Source organism: Rhea pennata, chromosome 4, assembly GCF_028389875.1.
Source record: "Rhea pennata isolate bPtePen1 chromosome 4, bPtePen1.pri, whole genome shotgun sequence".
Classification (NCBI taxonomy): domain Eukaryota; kingdom Metazoa; phylum Chordata; class Aves; order Rheiformes; family Rheidae; genus Rhea; species Rhea pennata.
Window position 1 is genome coordinate 66,664,275 of NC_084666.1, and position 25,259 is coordinate 66,689,533.

Sequence of the window (25,259 nt, forward strand, 5' to 3'; positions counted from 1 at the left end):
CCGTTTTTCTGTTGTGCCATAACGTTAATGTAATACATCAGATTTTCTGTGCAGAGATCAGGTGTCAATTGCTTGTACAAAACTTGGGAGCTGTCAGGCTAAAAACTAACCAGCATGTCTTTTGGTCGGATCTTATAGATGGTATCAAAGCCCTATGTCAGTGTACAGGTGTGGAAGTTGATGTTTGGCTGATTTCCTATTTGTGAGGCCACTGGGGATGAATCTCGTGTCCTTTGCCCCCATCGCACCCCCCAAAACCTTTTGTCATGACTCTAGCATAGTTCTTTCAGCTCTGAAACAAAGCCCTCCCTCTCCACCCTGGTCCAAGAGGGAGCTGTGAGCAGACCTCTGCTTCCAGCTGGGAGAGGTGACACTGCACCCCCCCACACACACACACCCTGCCATCCTTCAGGACGGAGGGGCTGGAGGAGGTGACTGTGTTTGGGCCCTGCTGGAGAGGAGGGCTGTGAACTCTTGGCTTAAAAGCTCTTGCTGAGAATAACTTGTCAGTCAACCCTTTTGCATTTAAGCTGAGCTCCTGGCTTAGGCTTTCTGTTGCTTATAATTAGAGAAGTCAGTGGTATATGAGTGCCAAGACATCTGTGCTCATATGTGGCAAAACCGCTGTTACATTCCATCTCGGGTCTATTCTTGCTGTTCATTAGTTTCTGTTCAACTAGTCTAACATCCTGTCGGCCAAACAAGCACCATCTCTGTACTGGCTTCAGCTGGTGGCACTGTGTGCTGACCTTGCTTCTAAAGTTTTGTAACACAGTTTGCTTGTACGGAAAGGAGGGTTGCTTTTGTGGCTACGCTTCAAGCTTCATTTCCAAGCTGTTTTCGCAGAACAGCAATACTGCTGAAGAATATCAGATCTCTCTTCCCTTACGCTGTCTTTATTTCATGCAAACTCATCAAAGCTTTTTAATTAAATTACAGATGTTAAAGCTGTATATTTAAGGAAGAAAAAAAGGACAAGCTTACTTTACACATACAGAAGACTTGCAAATTTTATAATGACATTCAGAAAGTCTGTATAAAAAAAATATTTGGCATCTCTAAGTTAAAATAAAATGCTATTCCTATGTCCTGTCTGGATTCCTTTTTCTTCCAGGGTTAAACTGTTCTCCCCTTCTCCTCTTAAGCTTTCCTCACTGTAAAGGCAGTTGCTGAAAACTGACTTGCTACCTGAGCGTTACTAAAGCCTTTTGCCAAAGCAGTGTACCGAGGGGGTTTGCGTACAACCTTATGGAGGATATTTGGCCATCGAAGAGCCAGAGGGAGCAGCTCCCTCATGGAAATTTACATACAGTTATATATGTATTCTTGTAAATCCATAAGTTATTTTTAATAGAGAAGATTGTGCCTTTCTATTACTGTTGCTCATCTCATTTAATATAAAGCAAGCAGTGCTTAATTCTAGAACATCTCAAGTTCTGGACAAAGCCTCTTATTTCATCTATCAAGTTCTTTATGTGAGGAAAAATACAAAATCAGCCCATTTTCAACAGGGGATTTTAAGAGGCCCAACTCAAAATCCTGCTAAAAAGGCTGGTGTTTGCTGCAAGCAAAGCTTTCTGCAGAGCCCCGTCATTGTCCATCTTTCAGCTCCCGTGGCACCTCTTTCATACCTGAGCTGGGAACAGCTGCGGGATGCCTACTTTGTAAGTAAGCTTGCTTTCACAATGCTGCTTTCCGCTACCTCTATATGCCATTTACAACAAATGTTCACTTGTAGTTGTTGCTGCAGTGTAAAGCTAAACCATACAAAAATATATTTGACCAGAACTAAGTGTTATTCATCCATCATTTTGAAAAGGGTCTTGAAATATTAAGTTTATTCTTTGGATTGTAATATAGACATTATTTACAAAAACATAATCTAGCTGATTTCACAACTATAAGAAAATATTAACTGTCATTTTTCTTTTAATTTAGATCCTACACAGGTAATACAGAAGAAATATTTAAGGTTTCCAGAAAAGACTGATTTTAAATAACAGACTCAAGGCTGCAGAATATGCTGCTAAAGGTTAGTTGCAATAGAGCTTGCAACAAATTCTCAAGGGAGTGCTCTGTATTACCACAAAATTTTTAAACAGTGAATACTTCTGTGATTGGTTAGCAGATGTATGAATTAAATGTGTGTTACAAATGCAAACCATGCGTATCAAACCAACTTTGTAATTTTGCAACGGTCTCCACACATGACTCAACGGCCTGAAAGTGGTCAGCTGTACAAACCCTTTGTGCGCAGAGCTGGATGCAAATCGGTGCGTGCAGGGGTATCCGCACAGGCACATGCTCGTTACTAGCAATGGAGACATTTGAAACTGTCCTCTTGTTAATCAGATGCCTTCCCCTTAGCAAAGAGACAAATCGGGCCAGCAGAGGAGAAGTATTCGAGGTACAACTATGACGTGAGAGTGGCATTTTGCTGCTCCAGTTGTTTCCGTATTTGTGACTAGAACAGAAAGACAATCCATTACTGTGTGCATGTGTGCACATGTGTATGTGGATGAGTAAAAAACAAGCCAAATACTGAGTTTTATGCAAGTAACATTTTCAAGCCTTTGCATTGTCTTCTCATTGCTTGCTTCACAATACAACACATGCAGTTTGTGATGCTCTACACTGTTTACAATCTTTGTGAGATGACATCCTTAAAAATAGAAGTAATTTCTTCTTCATAACCAGGATATGTTAAAAAGGCACCCCAAAAATGTTACAGCAGGTTTGCAGGCCTATATATATGTTATTTGAAAACTACGTATTTCAGGCTAGTTGGCCTGAAAGACAGAACAATTACTCCCTTCTTTGCAGATACTGGGAACTGGAACTCTTCTGTGCCATAATTTCTTTTATTATGGTAGTTCCAAGGTTATTACTGCCTGAAGCCTATGGTCATTTACCATTGCACATCACTTACCAGTTTCCATCGCAGTATTTTAATCCACTCATCTGCTTCTATTCCAGTTTTTGCACACAGGTAGTATGTCCTTAGAGGGAACACTAAGCTGTAAGTAAACGATTACAACAGTTTCTTAAATTGCTAGAACAGTCAGTAGTTCCTCCTAAAACTGAGCCCAGTGCTCTGTAGTCACAGGAGGAGAGCTTAGCCAAGAATCGCTTGCAGTCCTTTACAGATTTGGGATATGCTGTCCTAGGCCCACACAGAGAAAGGACCTGCATTTGTGCGTGGAAGTGGTTACTGTGTGACCTGCAGCAAGATCTGAACTCAGGAGCTAAGGACCTTACCTCAGTAAGAGGGCCTAGGCAATGATTATATGAACTTACAGAATTAGGAAGGCAAATGCACACAACACAGACCTACCCCCTTCCTATTCACCAGGAAAACCCCTTTTGACAATGGTGATTCCAGCAAAGCCATGCACGACACATGGAGATTTGGCTGACAAAAACAGTCACAAGTGAGAAGATCAGGACTGCAACCATCAAAAAGGAGCTTTGAGAAGCACCCAGCAGTTGCATTTCAAACTTTTCTAGCTATTCTGACCTTTTCAAACAGTAGAAAAAACATAGCAGCTTACCAGAAACAATTCACTCTTTCCTGGGAGTAGTCAAATTGTACAGCCGAGCATTCAGTTAAGTCTAGTGCCCGAATTGGTTCTGTGGCCTTGAGAATAAAATGGTGTTAAAATGGAAATATATGGAAACAGAAGCTAAATCTATCTAAGCTCGTCTTCAGTGCATATAGACCTTTACGGGCACACCAATGTTTTCCAGGCATAGGCGGCAGAGCTACAACACTACAAACGCTAACTAGCAAAATTAATAGCAGTACTACTGCAAGAGGAGCTCAGCTAAATATAAGAAATAGGACAGTCAGTTTAGCTCTAGATGAACAACAGAGTACAGCACTAGCACAGGAAATTTAGAGGTAGAAGCAGATTGCTGAGAGTCTGGTTGATATATTATAACATGACCAACACAGTAACAACTTTGATATCACTTCCAGCTAAAATAATTACTTTCACAGAGACAGGGAACATTTATAGGGCTCATCAGGGATTTGGCCTAACCAGCTGCTGGAGATTTAATTAATTCCTAAAAGCGCTTTTAAAAGGATGAAGCTAGAAAAGGAGAAATGCAAAAGGAGAGCTGGAACAGCAGCTGCTACAGCAGGAGTGAAGGTTTTGACTGAACAATATGTGTATCCAAATTTCTTGGGGCAGGCCCAGAAGTGCTTGGGTCAGGGATGAAGACTATGCACTGCTGCCACCCATCTCTGTTAAGAGTTTAATTCTTCCTAGGTGTGAGAGTCCTTTCCTGATTTGTTTCTCTCAACCTCACCTTGTTGCACACCTTATAAGGGGCAGGTGGTGTGGAAGAATAGTTTCCTCTCTACCCAAGCAGCCTCAGCAGTCACAGTCTGACTAGGTATGTGAAGTACCTCTATGCCAATTACGTGCTGCATCAGAAGAAAGCTGATTGTGCTGAGAAAATGTGAGCGAATGCTGTCCCTGGGCCAGCAGGAAGCTGCTCGGCAGTAGGTACTGCGACCGTGCAGCAACAACGGGAGCGCCAGGAGACAGCTGGAGGAGGCTGTGTTTCTGACGGACACCTTTGTGCCTGGTAAGTCACAAGTGCTACTCAAACACTTTGTGCTCTGCTGTCTGAAATGTTATCCTAGAAAGCTAAGTCAAGTTGGCTTAAACTGCAGTGAAAACTGATGGAAGGCCCATAAATAAACAGCTGTTTATAAATGGTAATGTTTGGGGAGAGTTGTATGCTGTTGTGTTAAAATCCATTAGTGTTTGGAATGGGACTGGGCAGAGGTGTGAGATAAAGAGTTAAACAGTCTGGCTGCCTTTATGGAGTAGCCAGAACTGGGGGTAGAGAAGCTCTAGAGGTATGTCCTATTTTCACTGGGTTTAAGATAAAAATGGAGTAGCAACTGTAAGGACAAACCATTTTTTCTGAGGTGTAACAGCTTAATCTATGGCAGAATGCTAGGAGGGAGGGACTTTCTGAATGAGGGCCACCACAAACCATACAGCCATTTGAAATAAAAGGACTAAATTAAAGCAGAGGAGAACATACTTCTAGCATTTGCAGAAATATCTCCAAAGCCATGCTATCTCTTGGTGGGTCTAAGCCACCAATGAAAGCTGCATTTTGCTGGTAGCTTAAAACTCGCTGGGTAAGTCAATTCTTTGCAAAGAACAAACCCTGTCTAGTATGACTGAAGGAGCACAGAAGATGTTTTCTATCCATAATCATTTATTAACCTGTTCCTGTTAAAGTCATCAGCAAATTCTGACTTTATTTGAACAGATTTGGCACCTCTGAAAGTATGGGAAGTTTTAGCCTGGAAAGTGGTGATACATATGCAAGAAGCTGGAGATGCAACAGTAGAACTGGTGTTTGCTACTTACTGTCTGGTCTTTGAAATACTTCAGTTCATTCCTATGCAGTGTAAACCACCTTGTCTTCCAGTTCTGAAAGATCAAAAGAGGATGGTAACTGTCTTGTGGGAACGTCAGTGTAACACCGTTTAGGGAAGAAAAACCTTTAAAGCTGTTAACTTGCTCTGGTTTGCAATCTTGCTTTGCTGTTCTCCAAAGCACCAATAATTATTCCTCTCTATACAGAGGAGTACAGGCAGAGCTATTTCAGCCCTGCACTGTCTCTAGCTTGTGTGTGACTACAGGGTGGAAGCAAGGGATAGAGGTTTCCTTACCTTGACTATTTTGCCTTGTTTTATCAAATATCCTTCTTTTGTACCAAGCTGTGAGGTAAGAAGGAAAGGGAGCAGGTTTAGACACTGAACTTTGCTTACTTCCCACATCTCCCTCTTGTCCTTATTCCTGTGAGATAGGACAGCAGCCTGTTTGTGGTAAGCTTTCCATCACTGCTTGCTCCATCCTTGGTCCTCCTGTATGTGCCTCACCCCCTACCTCCCACCCACATTAAGGGAGACAAATTCAAAATTCAGATGTGCTTATTGAAAAACTGGCTTCTGAACTGGTTTACTGCCATCATCAGTGATTCTGGGATCCTGTGGCTTCTCAGATACTCACTAAAACTCTATGCAGGGATCTATTTGTGAGACTGTTATATATTAATATATATATTATATATTTTTTTAAAAAAAGATTCTTGCTGAGTGGATTGCTATTTGCTCTTAATCAATAAAAAGGCAATTTTATATATATATATATATATATATATATGACAGGGTCATGTTTCCTTGGAGGTGAAGTTGGAACAACCCAGCTATAAATGATTGTGAGATACATCAAAACACTTTCTTCTTTTAACCATTTTATGCTAATCCTTATTAATTTAACTCGTTCTCTTTTTCTCCAAAAAATAAATTAATATATCATTCAAGTACCTTCCTCTCTATTCTGGGCACTACTTTCCTAGACAAATCACCTGTTTTGCTCAGATATGAGATACTAGGGACTTAAAGTCTCTAATTACTGTCCAAGTGAATCACAGATGTCAGAGCAGGTGGCCCAAATGGATATGAAGATGTTCTCTTGTTTCTCATACCAGTAAGGCATAGCTTCTAATGTGACACAGCTTTTTTTACTGTGCTCATAATTATTAGGGCTTAAAGTATGGAGGCTCTTCTCTATCATATTGCTTTCTCTATGCTGGGCTTAGGTCTGTGGCAGAATTCAGCAAGCGTCTTCATGTTTTAAGTCAAGGTGATTCTAAAGTTACAACATGAAAATCCCAAAAATATTTTTAATATAATAATGTACCTATCAGGATGTAAGTACTGATATTAATTTGTTCGAATTATGTTTCGGTCCGAGTCTTCCAAATGTGTCCCTGCCTGTCTTACATATCCTTTTCTTTTTTTCCTCCCTTTATTTCAAAGGGTCACTTTTTAATTAACCTAGAAAGTCAGAGATGCTCTTCCTTTCCCTTCCTTCCTCCCTGTTAGGAATGAGGCTGTATATTGCTAGCTACTAAAATGATAAGAAGCAGTGAGTTTGCCTAATTTCACTAGTTGCTTCCTGTCAACTAATCCTTATATTCACTGACTGAGACGAAATGTGGTAGGTCTTACAGCTGTTTCTTGGTTGTGTTATTTATGGTATTCCTCCCCCCACACCTGTGGAGAGAAACTTTCCACTGACTGTAAAAGAGGTTTGCCAAAACAAGAGCTTACTGTGCAGCCTGACATAGGTATTATTGTATACAACTTAATTGTCAGAAAGATGTGAGAAGGGTTATGCTTGTTTTGTGGGTGTGTTTTGTGAGGAATTAAAGGGAAAAAAAACTGCTTAAAAGCTTTAAGTTAACATTCAAAAGGGAAGCTAATACAGAAGCACTGGGTTCAGATGGCAGGCTCGTGTAGGTCAGCCCCAGGTAATATTTTCCACTGACAGCACTGAAGGTCTTGGAGACAGAGTGTGAAAGGCCTTATTTGTCTTGGGACTCTATCTCATAAGACTTTTGGTTCTGCTACGATTGACAAAGACTTCCTGTGTTTAAGAACCCATAAAAGGATGAATTATTGGTGTTAGCTGCTTACTTCAGCAATCATACTAAACTCAGGCTGGGAGAAACCCCCCTCCACCCCCATGCCAGAACACAACTTACTGAGGGAGCATTTGGAACAAGATCGTTTTCCGTCCTTCCTGTCTGCATTGCTGTGTGAACTCGGACAGACTCATAAATGGAAGGTTCTTCGACTTTCCGTGGATAGGGATGCTTCAATACAATTAAGGTTCCTGGAAAGAAAAAGAGCAGTAGTGAGTTACAAGGTCATGTTTATTGCAGGTTCTTAGCAAATAGCTGCACTTTTATTTTATCTGCAATAGTGAGCAACCTCCTTAAAATAGTAACTGCTGTAACATCTAATCTTTGTTTTTAAATAATGTCATAGCATATGAAATTTTGCTGTATTTGCATCTTGTGCTGATATCGTCAGGTCTTAAAGAAGGAGGATGCTAGGATTACTAAAAATTGGACTTGAAACCTACAGTTGACTCAAGTCTCTTCAAAGTGAAAAAAATATAGTTTAATGAGTTATATTTTGTAATGGGAAGGGCTATAAAGGGAAGCAGAAAATAATATATGAAGCAAATAACTGAAATCTGATTATAGACACAGGGGTGTATGCAAATATGATATATGCAACTTATAATAGGTCCAAAGGCAGAATCTGCTTAATTTTCTCTAGTTAGGGGAGGGGAGAAAGCTTTACCATTTGGAAGGAAGTTGAGAACCTCCATCAGTCTATGGAAACCTTACCTGCTCCTAACCTGTTGCATAGGCTCAAACAGATGTATATCATATGTACATCACAGAGATCCTTATATAAGAACTGGAAGGACATTTTAGAGGAGGTTTGTTTTTTCTAGCAAGCTACCTTTTTTCTCTCCACAAAAAATGCTTTTACAGAATCATTCAGTAAATATATAAGAACTAGTAAAAGTTGATCCAGCTACCCCATAGCAAGAGTCTTTCTGTACATTTGTGTTTCTAAGGAAGAATGAAAACTAGCATGTAGCCACATTCTTGGAAATTTTACTCAAGTTAAAGTAACTTTGGCTTTTCTGTCTCGCTTGTGACTCGAAGTTTCTAAATGTTTTCCAAATGTAGCTGAAAACTGGTAAATAAAACAAATAGGTAGGAATAACACTTTGATGTTGTCACTTTACATAAAGAAAGAAAAATGATGGTACATCGCTTCAACCTTGTTACTGAATAGTCAGTGGTCTGTTCCAAGAAAACATCTCTCAGATAATACTAGCCTTAATTTCCTTTTTAATTATCTATAGTTCAGGAGGAAGTGTATTATGACATACACTATGACACAGAAAAATAGATGTGAATCCATGTAGCAGCGCAAAGTGGAAATGAAGCTGTAGTCAAACGAGGCTTGTCGGGCTTGGAACCCAACCCTGCAGCTGTTCCCAGACAAATGAACCGCTGGCACTGCATGGACCAGTTTGCAGGGTTGCAGTGAGGTTGCAGTGAGTGCACTGGTCTAAGAGTGCCTAGTGTGCCTCTCCCAGAGGTAAAAGTAGCCCCAATAGAGGGCAGAAAATAATAATAATAATGGTTTCCACTATCTTCCATTTATGTATTGCAATTCTTTGTCTGTCTTAAATTCCTGTCTCTATACAAGCCAGAGATGAAAAGTATTCATATTACTCTGCTTTGCTCTCTCTCATTGCTGAGCTCACAGTTTTTCTATTTTTCTACTAATGCCTGAGTCAAAGGTCATTTGTTGCCCCTCGCTGAATGGAAGCATGGCCAAAGGGGTAAGAAATCGGAGGCTGTTCCTGGCTCTTCTGCTGACCTGCTATGTGACCCGGTGTGGGGCCAGTCATTTAGCCTCACTGACGCTGCCTACAGAGTGGGCCCTCATGAGCCCCTACCCCCACCTTTGGACACAAATCAGTTACTTCCCAGGAGAGCTCTGACATATCTACTGAAGGAGCATTGCCCAAGTGCTAACTTTCTCCTCCTAGTTATTGCTGCCTGTAGGAAGAAAAGGCTGAAAGTTCCTTGAAGTGATGTCCAAATGCCTTTTCCTACTTTGTAGCATGTCCAGCTTATATTAAAGAGGTTTCACAGAGCCAGCAGAATCTGATTAGGGAGCTTTAGGCTGCAAGTGAGCCCATCACTCAGCACTGTTGATCCTGTCCAGGTCCTGTCCACAGAGATCACATAACACCAAATCCTTAATTACTAATGTCTGTAACAGAGGCAATGAGTATGTGCCTGAATATTTCTATATGTCAACTAAAATATTTACGAAGTTAGGCTTGTGGGCGTATGTCTGATTTCAGGGAAAAAACAGCTTATTGGCAAAAAAACATCCACTTAAACTGCTCTAAAGGCAACTTAAAAAGAGAATGCTTTGAAAGATAAAGTGCAAGTACCACTGCATTCTTTTAAAATATCTTAGAAAGTAATCCTACTGTTTAATACTTGTGATTCATTTGTGTTAAAGAGTACTCATGCATATTTAGTGTGTATTATGGCTATTGTGTGCACCAGCTATTATTTAACTGGACACACACATAATTAGGCACTATTCTATGTATCAGTTGCCACACTTCCTACACGATACCTTTTTGCCCCCGTCTCTTTTTTTTTCTTTGCACTAACTTGTACTGACTTTTAAATCTTTAACTTCTACATTTCCAGCTAAACCTAAAACTGTCATTATCATGGTAATATGCTTCTCTTTCTCCTTGGATTCCCGTGTGGTGGTGTTCAACTCATTTGTAGGAACTGAGTTTAATCTTTTAAATATCAGTTCAAGGTTAGCCATTAAAAAATCCTGTGCTTTTTTTTTTTCTCCTAAAAACAAGGCCAGCCACTGTGGGTAGGGCTCAGCAGGCTGATCCTCTGTTGGGAAGAAACAGCAGTAATACAGGGCACATGCCCTACAGGGAAGGGGAGCATGTCACTGCAGACTCTTCTGCAGCTGAAGAACAGTGCAGCTAAACAATCTGAAGACCCTTTCTGCTTACTGGGGATTTATATTTGATTAGTTAGAGAATAAATTATCAAACATCCTGCTTTGGTTTTATTATTTTTGGAGAGGTCCTTCTACTCCTAATACATGCATATTTTGAAATGCTTCTTTCCTCTCTCATAAAGAGATAAAGATTTAAGTAAAAGGAGCTTACAATGCATTACACAAAGCAAGGCAAAAAAAAAAAATCGCATAAGCATATGGCTCTCCTTACCTGTCTCGCTTCCAATTAAAGGCTGATTTGCAAAATGCATGACTAATTCCTTCAAGTCAGAAAACTCATTAAATCCAAATTTGAATGTAGTTCCTGTATGTTCCACATGAAAGTGTTTCACAGAATCTTTTCCCCTACAATAGAAAAGGAAAAATTTGTCAGGACATACATGGCAGAAGCTTTGGGGTACCTACAACTCCTGAATAGCAGTTTTCACTGCAAGAAATCTGGACTTGCAGGGCCTATTTCACACAGTAGACTGTAGTACAACAGATAAAAAGGAATTCACAGATTGCAGGTTGAAAATCACTGTCGTAGCAGTAATATCAATGTTATCACCATCCTTCACAAATATTCAACACACTTGAAAATCAGATTCATTTAAAAAAAAATAAATAATCACTGCTTTACAGGTGATAGTGAAAAGCTGGGTAAGTTGAATTAATTAATGTTGCAAATAGATAACAAGACTTAGAATCATGTTATCCAGTCCTCTAACCAGGATAATACTCCTCCGTGTATCAGACTTTAGCTCTGATGGTGTACCTATACCCCTTGGTGTTCATCTTGTCAAGTGTCCTGATCTCACTAAAAATGTTGTTGACTTTCAAAATTAGACTACCTCTCTTTAAGCATGGATTTAACAACTTCAGATACCAAAGGCTTTCATATATATATATATTTTTTTTTTCAAAAGGCTTCTCGGTCTGCTTTGTCTCTGTACTCATATGAGGAGACTCTATTGTGGGCTCTGTCTAATGTGAACTACAGTCCTTTTCCTGTTAGGGCAGCCACATCATTTGTTTATGAAAGTTGATATTTAGAGAAATGCTTAAGGCCTCACTTCTGGAATGGGTGCTTATTTTGACTTCAGAAGTCAGTGAAGCACACTCTCCCTTGTGAGAAAGTTTTTCTGTCAATATTATTGCTAGCATTCAAAACAGTCCAGACAAAAATCAGGCTCAGGAAAAATATATGCAGCAAACATACTGAAAATATTTTGAAGTGATTTATAATGTATTCCTAGCAGGTGGTTAAATCTTTGCATTGTCCTTGAGACTTAAATGATATTGTAGAATATGCATCTATCAGCTTCCCCTGTGCTTTTGTACTATGGAAACACCTTTGCTTCAGCCATCTCAGACAGGGTGTGAAGCAAAGTGATGATGGCCTATACATCAAATAGCTGCTGTGACTGTTTGCTGTACTGGCAAAATTTTCATCTAGTTTCACAAGAAATACAATGTTGCAATGAGAGCAACTTTACTCTATTTCCTAGTTCCTTTTTAGGGTTGGCTAATTTAGATGGGGGAGGGGATGTCAATCTGTCATCTATCTCTAGCTTCTCATTACAGATATGTCAATAAAAATCCAAAGCACTATTTCCTATTAAAACAAACCCTAACAATGACTGAAGTGTCTAGGGAAGCAGAAAATAAAAAATGTAGAAGGAATTTAGGAGAAATGGACTGTGACAGCCAGTATTGCTAAAATGACATTTATAAAAATGTATTAGAACAAAATTAAACCACTTACTCCAAAACAAATTTCTATATTACTCAAAAAATGCAAAGGAAAACTTAGAATTAAATGGGCATGTAAAATGAGTAAATGAAACATTTTAAAGTGAAAATCAGTATTTCAAGAGTTGTACCACCACAAAACTAATATAATGGAGTAAAAGATCAGGCTCTGGGATACTCTGTGCATCTAGTAATGCAATAAATGATTCTTAATCCTACTTGGAGAGCTGAATAAATACTGGAACTGGCCTGAAGTAGACTCTTTAAGGTATTTTTAAGCCTCGACTTAAATCAGTGAATTTATTTTAATCACTTGTTTAACACTTTAGCTTTTATTTTCTATTATAAGAACAATTTAAATTTTATTTTATGGTAATAGGCTTTTTTCCCGAGTGTTCTTGAAAATAAATAGCTTCTGAATTTTTTTTTGAAAATTTGCCTGAAGTAGAATACTCTAAATAATGTTTAGTTATACTCTACAGTCAAAAATATTAACTATTAAGATACTGTTTCATATAAATTATTTTTTCAAGGAGTGCTATTTATATATCCTACTGTCCTGTTTCACAACACTTGCACATAATTTAGCCATTATCACTCTGAATATTCATTCTGTAAAAACACCTCAGGACCTCAATCAGGGCGCACAGATCCATGTACCCCTCAAGCATGTTGTACAAATAGCTGTCTATAGTGGTAAAATTTCAGGGAGTGTATGTATGGAAATATTTGCTCTAGGGCCTTCTATCAGAGGTCAGTGAAGCAAACTGTATTTGCCTTTCATTTCAGAATATGCACAAATTGCAATTTCCTCAGTTTCCTGATGACTATACTTCCAAATTATAATGGTTCCTGGTACTGAATACATGGAAAATCGCTAATCTCAAGGGCATGTGCTGTGTTCTTGTCTATTAGAGTTGTGTAATGTATTTATTAAAGTGACCTTAGCTTAAAATTACTGTGATCCAGCTGAGTTGTGGTCACTAATCACCTGCAGGCTCAGTTTGTGATAGAAATTAGGTCAAATGCACCAGCTTCAACTTTAATATTAAAGAGGCTTAATATATCTTATGTATTTGTCAAAGGCTAAGAATGTATTGGGGTTGGTTACCTCCATTCAGCTGATGTGCAGCAACTACCTTTTGTGTCTTAACACATTTGTATGTCTTCTCTGCATCTTAGGAGGGTCCTTAAATGTGATTCCGTAGTGAGGTATAGGCTGAATTATGTGTGCTCTGTATAGGCTGTATACTGCTACTGCTGTAATTCTGATGACTTCAAGGGCATGATACTTGTTACTCTGAGATATTGTTCAAATCAGTTGGGCACTACTAGCTAAAACAGTCTTAACCCAGAATGGGGAAGGCTCACTAAAATACTGCATCATCTCCCAGAGATGATTGTTCCTATACAGTGAAACAGATATTGTGAGCTGTATAGGAACAGACTGCCCAGAAACTGGTGAAGTTATCACCTGTTAACTGTATATTGAGTACTTTAATCTCCTCATAAAACCTTTCTACTCTCATCCGTCTGTTTTTTGAACTCCTCTGACTGTCAAGGATTTTTACCACACAAGATGCAAGAACAAACCTGTACAATCTATCTATACAGTGATATTTTTCCCAGGAAGATGAATTCATACTTTGAATTGGAAATTGCTTTTTTTTTTCTCTCTCTCTCCAAAGTCTTTTTCTTTCTATCAAAATCTCATTCAGCAGGATTCTACCATGAGAAAAACACACTTAAACAGTTCTTGTTCATGCCCTAGGAAGAACCTTGTGGGTTATTTCAATGCAGGAGAGTTGCAAACAAATATGGAAATAAGTGAAAACTTTAAAACTGTCAGCTGGGTAGTGTTAGATAAAATCAGTCACTTCTGCCTGTAGCCTACCTTACAGAGAGGGAGTATAGGCCTTCCTTTTCATTACTCTTCCTCAAGAGATAGCTTCCATCCTGCCCGTTGGAGAGAAGCAGCGCTTCTGCTGCATGCCGGGTAAGATTATCGTGATACCACCTGGGAAGACACAAGCATGAAATCATCACTCACTCTCAGCATCAGTCTTCATGCTTCTGCTGAGTTATGAAGCTGGGCTAGGGGAAAAAAGGAAGGCCTGCAACTAAAGCTGTTTTAATGGTGAGTTACCGTTCCTGTCCTCTGCACAGGTTGCGCAGAACAGTTCCCCTTTCAGCAGCTTCCTTTTGACAAGCCCAGAAAATGGTTGCGGGGGGGGGGGGGGGGATTGTCAGGTTTGAAGTTGGTGTTCCTTCAGAATTTGTAAACAGCTGACAGTTTGCTGAATCTTATTTAAAAAAATGCAAATTTAGCCTGCATGAACAATGAGCCCTTATCTAAATGTATACTGACTTTTAGGTGAAAGCAATTTTGAGGGGTATTCAGGTTCCTTTGTCGATTTGCTAAATCTGTACTTCCTGACATATCTACACACTTCAGTACACTTCCTCTTTTGGGGCAGATAGGCAACACTATTAAGAAATCTCCTCCCAAATTCTACATTCCCTGTAACTCAGCTCATCTGCACTGTTAAGATCTATAAGAAAACAGATTTGCCTAGATTTAAAATCTTCATTTGAGGCCTAGCCTTTCTGGCAGAAAGGAGAAGGGAACAAAGTTACTTGATAAAATGGAAAGATAAAACTTAAATTCTGGTATCATTGCTGCTCAGCCACACATTTTCTAAGAAATGCAGCAGAACATCTGAGCACTTGCTTTATTGAATGACATGAAAAATTAGACAAGGAACCCATAGGGAATTCCACTGGAAAAATCCTGCAGAGAAGATCATGAAACTTTGGTTACGGCCTAATTTATGTGCAGAGTGATTTAGCACAGAAAAACTTGATTTTTTTTAATAGAAAATCTCATTTAAAATGTTTCTGAGACTAAACATATTAAAAAGAAAAAGTGGAGGCACAGATGTGTAAAAGGCTGGAGTGTCATCCTATAACAGATAGTGTATGCAGGTATTACTACTAGTTGTAATTATAACTTCAGGTGCAAAGGTAAAAGGGAATAGAGTATCCCTGAGCAGAATTAGCCTTGTTAATAAACAATTATTGTGTCTTCATTGCACTTTAACATGCAGGGACATTGTGGCAAGAGCAGAGCTACCTCTGGTGCTAATAGGGCACGGCTCTGCCAGGAGTGAGGCTCCTCCCTTGCTGGCTTGTGTCTTGGTGGGGGGTCTCCTCCGTCCATTAATTTGTGTGTGTGCGCAACTTTGGGGTCGAATTCTATTACTATTTCAGCTACAGAAATACAGGTTGACAGGGAGCTGTATCACAGCACTTCTTGGCATTTGTATTATGGCAGTCTTTGAACTGAAATGATGTGTAATTATAAACTCTTCCTCCTTATCTATTCATTGCAAGTTGCCACTAAACTTGGCATCCTCCCACCCAACTCCCCCAAAGTTATAACTCTGGATTTAGACAGCTGCCTATTTGAAAGGCCAGCTGGTTGATAAATTGCTTTATGAAAGACTTCAGAATGTTAACCCCACAGAAGACAAGATCCCCGTGAAACTTAATATTGGCAGGGTATTGCTGTTTTGGCTCTAGAACGTGCTCTATGGGCTGTCTCACTGTAACAAATAAAATAATGAATATTTAAAGATCAAAGATTAAAGATCAATCATCCTCTGAAACACCTGTTAGCCAAAATCTGCTTTGGGATTAACTGCCCAAGTAAGTAATAGTCAAAGGTCAGGTCTGTCCTGATGCTAGGAGGCTGGTATCAGCACGCACACTTGGCTGGATCTAGACCTGGAAGACAACTGGGGGAAATCTCATAAAGCATTTTCTTTCACTTTTGTGCAAAAGAAACATGCTTTGAGAAAAATCTGTAAATGGCCAATTTCCTGAAGAAGGCATATTCAATCTGAGGTTAAGTGCACTGTTACCTTATTTCCAAAAAGCCTTCTGCTAAGTTATTTTAAAATAGAAGTTGCTCTATTTAAAAATGTTCTGTTTAAGTGTGGTCTCTCTTCAAGCATGAAGTCACTAACCAGTGAAATCTTACCACTATGCAGTGCCAGAAAAAAAACAACACTTTGGGAAAATAACATTGTCATAAAGTGCATATCTCAATCTTTGGAGAAAAGGTTCCACCATTTCTTTCTCCTGAATATGCTCTCGGACAAAAACCCCTCAAACATCAGGGTCTTGCTCACTTTAAAAATGGATGTAATGCTATAATATGGCTCTTCATGCCAAAGCAACTGTTACATGTAGTTATTTTTTCTGCCTTTCTCCTGTCAGATAGTGAAATATCAGAGTAACCTGACAGCTGTTACTATTTGAACCATGCAAATGGTCATTTGGATCTTGTTCCAATGATACTGAACACAGGTACAATTTTAAAATCCTATGGCAACTCAGTATTTCCACACAAACCACCAAGGAAGGTAAAGTGAAGGCTCATAAAGCCTGCTTGATCAGCCAAATGCCAAGCTAAGAAGAAACTAAAAGGGAAGCCTTGATCCAATTTTCCTCAAATGAGTACAGCAGCTGTTTAAAAAGTCCAAATTCTCCTTGGTGCAAATCAACTATGAAATGTGTTTTACTATAACAGTTCTGAATATACCTGGCACTGCTGCCTGTACTAATATCTTCTTGTAAATGAGTGATTCTGATCATCAGACAGTCCACTGTAGGATCCGAACTGCCCTCTTTCTTTTCCTACAACCAGTAGGAATGCTAAATATATGCTAGTAATATATTTAAGATGTATGCAACTTTTCAGATCTCTACCTCTTAAATTGCTGCTTTAATTGAAATTGTCTAATTTAAATTGATTATACTGCACTCTGCTATGTACAACAGTGGTCCAATAACTGAACCAAGGTCAAAACTTCATGACACTGTTTGCAAAGTCAGAGGACTTGACTATGAGACAGCCAGACTAATAACTGATACTACTGCATAAATTTCAACTGAACTTAAGTATTTGGAGGGAGGAGGGGAATCCTTCAACTTTTCATGTTTAGAAAAATCATTTAGCCAGCCCTTTGAATTTTGCAGGCAAAAAAAAGCAGGATTTAAAGAAAAGTCACATTAGTCTGATAAATTGTGTTCTACAGATACCAACAGAACTCTTGAGACAGCATGCTGGAGCTCAGCTTGCGTGTGTGCTGGTATTATATCAAGGTAGGAGATACGCTCCATTCAACAGGACCTTGTAAGGGGCAGCTACCTTTAGCTTAAGTTCTGCTCTTTTTCTCTGTGATGCCTACATACCTGGGAGAGGAAACTGTTGATGGAAAAGATAACCTATCTCTATCTCCCTGCTTAATTAAAACAGAAAACTAATAAAATGAAATTAAAGGCTTCACAAATACTTGTCTTTTTGATGCCTTTACTAAGACCATGAGCAAGCCATTCTACTCATTTACTTTCTTGGGAGAAAACTGAATTCTGTTATCAGCCTTTCCAGTTTAAACCACATTGTATGTCTTGTGTATCGGGCTATTTCTAAAAGCCCTTCTGAAAATCCTCTATTTGACTCAATCTACAGAGCTTGTATTGCTGCAAGAATTCCCGAAATTCTCTGTACTCTTGACATTTGTCAGACTGAAAGTCTGTGAAGAATTTGCCTGGGGCTCCTGATAGAGAGCTCTATGAAGAAATAGATGGAGGGAGGAAGAAATAAACATGGTGGGGAAGGAGAAGCTATATCCCCCCTGCAGATCAGGGAGCTCTTATGCATGGGATTTGTCATTTCTGATGACACTGACGAAGCTGTACAGACATTTTTCAAAATATTTCTCTTCTGCCTGTGTATTTAGAGGCTGGTCAGCAAAACTGCAGCTGGCATCAGGTGGACTAACTTTCAAACTCTACTGGCATACAGAAGGAATAAAACATCTAGCTGTGATTAACCTAACAGGTAATGTTACAGGACTCTTGGATAATCAACTCAGCCCTTTTCATATGCGATCAGCTTAATGCCCAATAGAAATCCTTCCTTGTCTTTCTCATAGGGATAAAAGTTAGCTATGACCAGTATAGAGCACAGCAAGAAATTTTAACTGCCATTTGTTTCTACTGCTTGGAGTGATAACTGAGGTATGCCTAGCTAACAGATAACTGTTAGATAAAAGTAGCAAAGGTTGTGCTTATTTTTTGCCATCCTCAGAGTATCTTCCCAGGTTATTACAGATGTCTTGACTTACTGTTGTAAAAAGTCAAGCAGTTTAAAGTTCCTTTTTGGAAACAGGAAGGAGATTCTTGATAGTCAGCTGGGTTATCTCCCTATTCCCTCCTCAGAAACAGCAAGTTGGTGCAATATTACTTGTACTCCTGGGCAGGTGACTGTCCCTGCCGATGGCACCTCTGCTGCCTGAGCTACAGGAGCCAAGCAGAAATACAGCAGTTGAATTCATCCGTCTCATCCATTTCTGAAATGGAACAGAGATTCACATTAGGGGCAAGTGGTCTGCATGTGCTCTCAGTAGGACTTCATTCCTAAATTATTACGGAGTAAACATTTACTTTGTTTTTTGCAGTGGTAAATACTGGTAGGCTTTGCCCCCTTTCCCTCCCCCCCCCATTTTTTTCTCTTTATAAAACTATCCTGCATCACAACCAGTTGAATTTTCTTACAGCTTTAAACTACATACTAGCCTCAAGATACATTCCCATTCTTAGTTTAGATGAGTTACTGCACTGCTTGATGAAGCAAGTAGGAAAGCATTCATTTATCTCTTTAGGCCAGATGCAATGGTTTTTATGTGCCTTTATTCCAAAAATGACTCTGCAAAACAGCCTTATCTGTTTCTGTACTCTGTATGCTGGACTGCAGCAACTTCCAGATCAGATGTGCGTTTTTTTTCCTGACATTGACAAACTCTAGAAATATTACCTGTCATCTAAAGGACAGAAGGGTTTCCTGCACTTCCCATCAGTAAAAATGAAGATTTTTTTTCAGTGTTTCTAATGGCTTACAAGTTTACAGAGCTCTAGAAAATCAACAAAAAGGGTGAGAGACTTAGATGAATGCAAGGAAGAGGAGTTAGAGGCAGCATGCAACTAAAAAATGGTATTTGTTAGACATCCTTTCAGTGTGTAACATTGAAACACTAAATCACAAACTCATGTGAAGTATGCTGGTGGAATACAAGGGTGCCATTTTGCAGAAAACCGATTTAAAAAATGGAAATGTAAGTGCCATCAATGTATCCAACCTTAAAGTTCTTTCTTCTGTCAGAAGGCTTTTACTAGTTCAGCATCTGCTTCTCACTTCCATTTTCTCTTCCCCTTCTCTCAACAGACTCTGTTCTGGTTTTTGCCTATTTCTCTTCCTTTAAGTCCACTACCCACTTTAACTGTCACAATTTTGTCCTTGAAATTTTGATTTTTTTTCTCTATTAGAAGCATAGATGAAGACAATTTCTTCTGACAGTTTACCCTGTCTTAGGCATTTCAGTTCCTGAGCACTTAGCTAAATTTAGGACTCGTGGTCTAATTCCTTTCTCTTACTAAAACTAAATGTGAAGAGTATTCTTCAGTCTTAATATTGTTACTGTATTGTCAAACTTGGAGCTGGAGAAACACAAAATCTGTGCTATTAGAGACAACAAAGAACACTGGCACTGCAGAGGGAAGAAAATTTCAAAAACTTGTTTCTTTGTCCCCAGTTCTTTTCACCTCTGAAAGACAGAAAACAAAGCAGTATCACCAAAGCTATGTTAGGTTGGAGTCAAAGCTGTGTTACCAGACCAACCTATAATTACCTGGATGACAAGCTATTCCACATTCTCATCTCTTGTTCAAATATGTGAGCTACAAAATGGAATTCCCCAAACTTGCGCTACATGTGATCAGCTACAGGAGTTTGCACTGCAGTGCAAAAGCTGATGTTTTAGTTTAGTTAAAGCAGCAATCAACTCTATTGGAAAAAGGGCTGATTCCAGGAATAGCTGAATAGATCTATAAAGAAGACTCAGTAAGCTGGTTTTAAACAAAGGTGTCTCTTTTTGTCTGTCACTTTTAAAAAAGTTTCCTATTTAAATATTTCCACTAATTTTAGGGAAGAAGCTAATAATTCTAGCATCTCTTTAATTATATATGATATTCTGATTTTGATCTGTCTCTTTGTTAGACATTGGTTCTACCTATAGAAGCCTTTACAATGAAGTTGATGGTATTCTGATTGCTTGCTTTGAACTCTTGATTATCTGACCACCAAACTCTCAAATAATGTAGAGAGCTACAAATACATACAAGCCACTTTCTTCCTCAGCATTAAGGTCTGAAAGAAACAGCATAAGCTAGGAAGCTGCTAAAGAGGGGAAAGTGATAGGTTTGGCTTTTTTCTGGTGTGAATAAGAGGCCAAAAAGCATATCGTTATAAATACTGAGGCTTTGGAGGAAAATAACCCAATCTGAAAGTAATTGTAGACATTTCTAAATCTTTCAGTGGCTGTGATTGTCCTTGATCATTATTTGGATGATCAAATCCTTATTTTTTTTTTTTTCACTTTTAGTGATGGATGGAATATGTGTAGAGCAGGAATAAGAAAGATGGAGCTTTTCATGTTTTTTGTTTAGGTGTTTTGACAGAGCAACAGAAGAACATTCTTGATGTTTTCACTCTTCAAAACTTCTTTTTTTTTCTTCTCCATTATTCTTAACAACTTCAATATTCCCCATACAATTTCTGGAGCACTAAACTGGAACAAACTAGTGAATGCCAGGCACTTCCACCTAGCAAGGAGTCAAGTAGATTTTATACTGCAAAATCTTCTATGTTGTTGTCAACTTTCAGGTTCAAGTGACCAGCTGACCTGGCAAAATATAAGGATATTGTGGTACTCAATCTCCTTTCTCAGAAGTAAAGCGCAAGTGCTTCCCATTTAACACTTCTTCAAACCTCCTCAAACTTCTTTGATTTTTTTTGCACAATCAAGCAGGTTTAAAAATAAACCTTCTTCAATTCCCTCCAAGAGGCATGTGAATTTCAAAGTTGCTCCTCATTCAAATGAATTTTGTGTCTATGGGTCTTTATTGCGATGATGTACATGAAGTTTAAAAAAACAAAAACAAAACCCTCCACATCCTATGTAAGTCAGAGGTCCTACTCAGATTCAGGTCTCAGTTGTGGTAGATACTATGCTGACATATGGGGAATTGATCAGTTACAGAACCCATGACTGGTAAGGGGGGGCGGGGGGAAAAGCCTTGTGGTAGCTGAGAACTTAAAGTTATGGTCTGTATCTGTTGAGAGTGACAGGCTCACTTTTCACAGTTGATGTACATTAAAAGATTCACTACATGCATAGTTAATATGATATGTGGAGAAAAATAGAGCCAACCTGTATGTTCGGAGCCTGAGAGTTGTCCTTCTTCTGAGAAAATTCAAGAAAAGTGGACCTAATACTAACTGAAAGAAGGGCTTGACTTAATGACTTGAAACGAGCCTTTGCTCACCATGCTTATTCACATTTCCTTCATTTAACTTGAGAGGATGCCCTGAAATAGAAGCCTGGTGTTCTGTTGTAGTGTGGAAAGTTCCAACTTTCCACTGAAGGAGAAGCATTTTAAAGCTGTTGCTTCTTCTACATCTTTGTAGCCTTCCCATTCAGAGTTTTGTCCTCCTCACTTGCACCAGGTCAGGCTGCAATGATGACAAATTCCTCACCAACCTGTGGAGCCCTCTGTGGGCACAGACCCCTGGCATAGACCAATTCAGGCCATAAGGCCTAAACAAATGGCTGTCCTGCAATATGCAATTTGTCTGGCAACTTGCAACTTTGCTTCCCTCAACAGCTGCAACACAACCTGCTTCTGTGAGGCAAAGATGCTTTTTTAGGATGAGATTTAGTATGTCATCTATATGCATTATGTTAAATAGTTATTTAGTATGATTTGTTTCACTTCGTATTTGTTAGAAACTTCAATAGCAAGCTTTCCACGAATGGGTGCTCCCGAACAGGGGAAGGTATCAGCTGGTAGGAGATCAGCTGCAGGTCTGTCTCTTCTGCGCCAATCTCTTCACTAAGTAATTGCCAAAAATCGATGACCACCGAGTCCTCACCCATCATCTTCTATTGCATCTGTTTTCATCCTTGAGTCCTTCTGAGTCTGGAGACGACACCAGAGCCTTTTTGCTTTTTAAACCTTGCTGCTCTTTTTGTTTTTTGCGTGCGCGTGCTTTGTCCACTCCTTTACTCCGCCGTCCGGCATCCCTTCCTTCCTCTTGCTCGCTACTGGTGCCGCTCGTCCTGCTGCCGCCCCTCCTTACCGCTGGCGACGCTCCCCGCGGCGAAGCAGGCCCTTCCCGCCGCCAAAAGCAAAACTAGCAGCTCGCCTTCAAACACGGCCAGAGGAGGAGGAAGCAGGAGGTCCGTTGCAACTGCTGCCCTTCCTTTTGCTTCTGGGGTTTTGGTTTTCGCCTGAGGACGATGCCCTCGCGAAAGGCGAGCAGCCCCGGGGCTCGGCCGCCCAGCTGGAGGCGGCGAGGCCGAGGCGCGAGGGCCCGGCCGAGCGCAGCGGCCCTGTGGCAGGGACCGAGGTCCGCGCCGTGGTGCCGGCTGCTGCGCTAGTTTTTCTAGTGCTTATTTGCTTCTCAAACGAGGATCTCCTGCTCGCGTGTCGCCCCGCTACGCGCCCGCAAGCCCGTCCAGCCGAGGACGCGGGCTGGGCGCCTGGGGCAGCCCTGAGGGGGCTGCGCCTTTCAGATGCTCAGGTGTTTGTTTCCTTCCTTTCCTTACTAACAACCGCCAGCAAGAGCTAGAGCGGCTTCTTCCCCCTCTCGCTACCTGCTGTCCCCAGCCCCAGGGCACCACCCCGGGGAGGGCAGCTGCCATTTCGCGGGGGGCGGGGGGGCGGCTGCCGCGGGGGGCGCCATTTCGCGAGGGGGCGGGGGGGGCTGCCGCGGGGGGCGCCATTTCGCGAGGGGGCGCCTCGCGCCCCTCAGGTGCCGCCCCGGGGGGCGAGGGCCGCCATTTCGCGGGGGGAGCCCCGCGCCCCCGGGGTGGTGGCGGGGAGCCGCCGCTTACCCGAGCGCCTGGAGCTCCTCGGCGAGCTGCCGCTGCTCGGCGGGACGCGCCTCCTGGTGCTGGCTCATCTTCCAGCCGCGGCTCTGCGCCGCCGGCTGCCCGCGGCCGCCTCTGCGGGCCGGTGAGGAAGTGCGCGGGCGGCGGCGCGGAGGCGCCGCCGCGGCCAGGCGCCCCGTCGCAGGCGGGTCTCGCCGCCGCCCGCCCCGACGGCGAGGGAGCCGCCCCGGCCCCGGGCTGGGGCGGGGGAAGCTGCGGCGGCCCCGGGGCTTCGCGCTTCTCCTCAGGCCTTTGCGGCCGCGCAGCCCTGAGGTGAGACATCGGAGGCTTTTTTAAATCTATTTTATTTGTTCTGCGGATGTAGCGAGCAGAGCTCCTGAGCGCGAGCCGGTGCGCTCTATATTCTTCACAGAGATGTGGGAATCGCAAGTTGCCATCAGGCTCGACGTCCCCACAAGCCTGACTGCAGCCAGGAGGGAGGAGGAGGCTCCCCACAGCCCCGGGAAGGAGCGCGTGGCCTGGTCCTCCAACACCCTGCACCCAACCTTGCCCCCACAGCACTGGGAGGAGGAGGAGGAGGACAGGGCCGTGAGGGACGCACCGCGGCCTGTCCCCTTCCTGCGGGCTGTCAGCTCAGGGCTAGCCTCCGAGCTACATGTGCAAGCAAAAACACTTTGACATTTGCATTGGCTTTCCAGTACTGGAAACAAGTTTTTCCCAGGATATTTTATGTTTAGAAGCAGACCAGGACAGATACTTATTCTTCTCACAAGCAGCCACGTGAAATAGCACTGACAATCCATATGCATCCGTCAAAAAGATGTCATTCCATTAAGACAGGTGGAAGAGACTGGGCTATGATTTTTGTGCATCTCTGTTGGCATAGGAAGGACAGCAGCATGGCTGTTCTGTAAGCGTGTGCAAATGCTACACAATTATTGCTAATTCCGTGAGAATGAGGAAGTGCGTATTTACGCAGATACACTTTTAAAATGCTAATGTAAACGGAAATAGGAATTTATAAAGTATGTGTCAAGCTGTGACATACACATCTAGGAGTGTGTTTCAGATTACTTTAAACTGTATCACAAGAATACATACTTTGAAGTATTCCACATGTGTTCATTTTTCGCTTGTAATGAATTCCCCTTTAACTCTTGAACATCTATCTAAAAGTACACAATGAGGAAATCTATAGAGTTTTTTGTTAGCCTTAAAATAAGGTTAAATTGCCATATATGTAAGAGTAGATAATTACTGTATCCATCCAAATTTGAGAGTAGGATTTGGACTTTTTTGTGACTTGCAAATCTTCCTGAGTGCAGCCTTCTAGAATGTCAGTACTGTCATTGCAGATTTTGCAACTTCAGCATCCTGGTGATGGTTTACCTCAGAAATGCAGCTGCAGTCTGAATGAGAAGTCCATAGAGATATATGGAGCCTGCGTTATCATTTAATACAGCCCAGTAACGCTGATCCAGCTAACTGGTTCTACAAAATCAAGACAGGTAATTCAACTCCTGCACATTTCTACAGGTGGTAGCAACAGCTGTCAAACTTTTCATATCAGACTTTTGTTCATATGATACCTTTGCTTTCTGCTGTTACTTGAAGAACTGTTCCAGTGGCAAATTACAAGCTCAAATTTTCCTAATGCAGAACGGAGCTAGCAGAGAAATAGCATAAGTAATAGCCAAAATACGTATATTCTTGCTCATTATAAATGTGTTCTTAGGTTACTACACGGAGGAACAGCTCCTTCTTTCTGAAGCTGCCATCTCTGTTTCTTTCCTAAATATATGTGCTCTATCAGCTTTCTGAAGGCTGGCATTAACTCTTTTACACTCAAAATTGCAAGTTTGATGACTGATTTTTTTTTGTTTGTCCTCCCTCTGCATGTGGATTTTAAAGAGTTTGTACTAATTGTCTCTTGGAAACAATAATAGGAAATCAGTGTGAAAGAATTTTAAAAAGATAATATGAATCAGGATGTGAAGTTCTGCTAGATGCAGACTGAACTCTGT

At 40.9% G+C, this 25,259-nt stretch overlaps 1 protein-coding gene and 1 long non-coding RNA gene across 2 annotated transcripts; one reads left to right on the forward strand and one right to left on the reverse strand.

Moving 5' to 3' along the window:
* Window positions 1-1,381: 1,381 nt before the first annotated feature.
* On the forward strand, window positions 1,382-2,161 carry LOC134139597 (uncharacterized). Its single transcript, XR_009958218.1, has 2 exons — window positions 1,382-1,664; window positions 1,939-2,161. It is a non-coding gene; the product is annotated as an uncharacterized LOC134139597 (long non-coding RNA).
* Window positions 1,926-23,344, reverse strand: DAPP1 (dual adaptor of phosphotyrosine and 3-phosphoinositides 1). The gene is made up of 9 exons (XM_062574182.1): window positions 23,239-23,344; window positions 14,112-14,234; window positions 10,695-10,828; window positions 7,585-7,715; window positions 5,705-5,752; window positions 5,400-5,462; window positions 3,552-3,637; window positions 2,930-3,017; window positions 1,926-2,464 (listed from the first exon to the last, which is right to left on the reverse strand). The coding sequence occupies exons 1-9, from the start codon at window positions 23,304-23,306 to the stop codon at window positions 2,414-2,416; spliced, it is 792 nt and encodes a 263-aa protein (XP_062430166.1). The 5' UTR covers window positions 23,307-23,344; the 3' UTR covers window positions 1,926-2,413.
* Window positions 23,345-25,259: the final 1,915 nt, after the last annotated feature.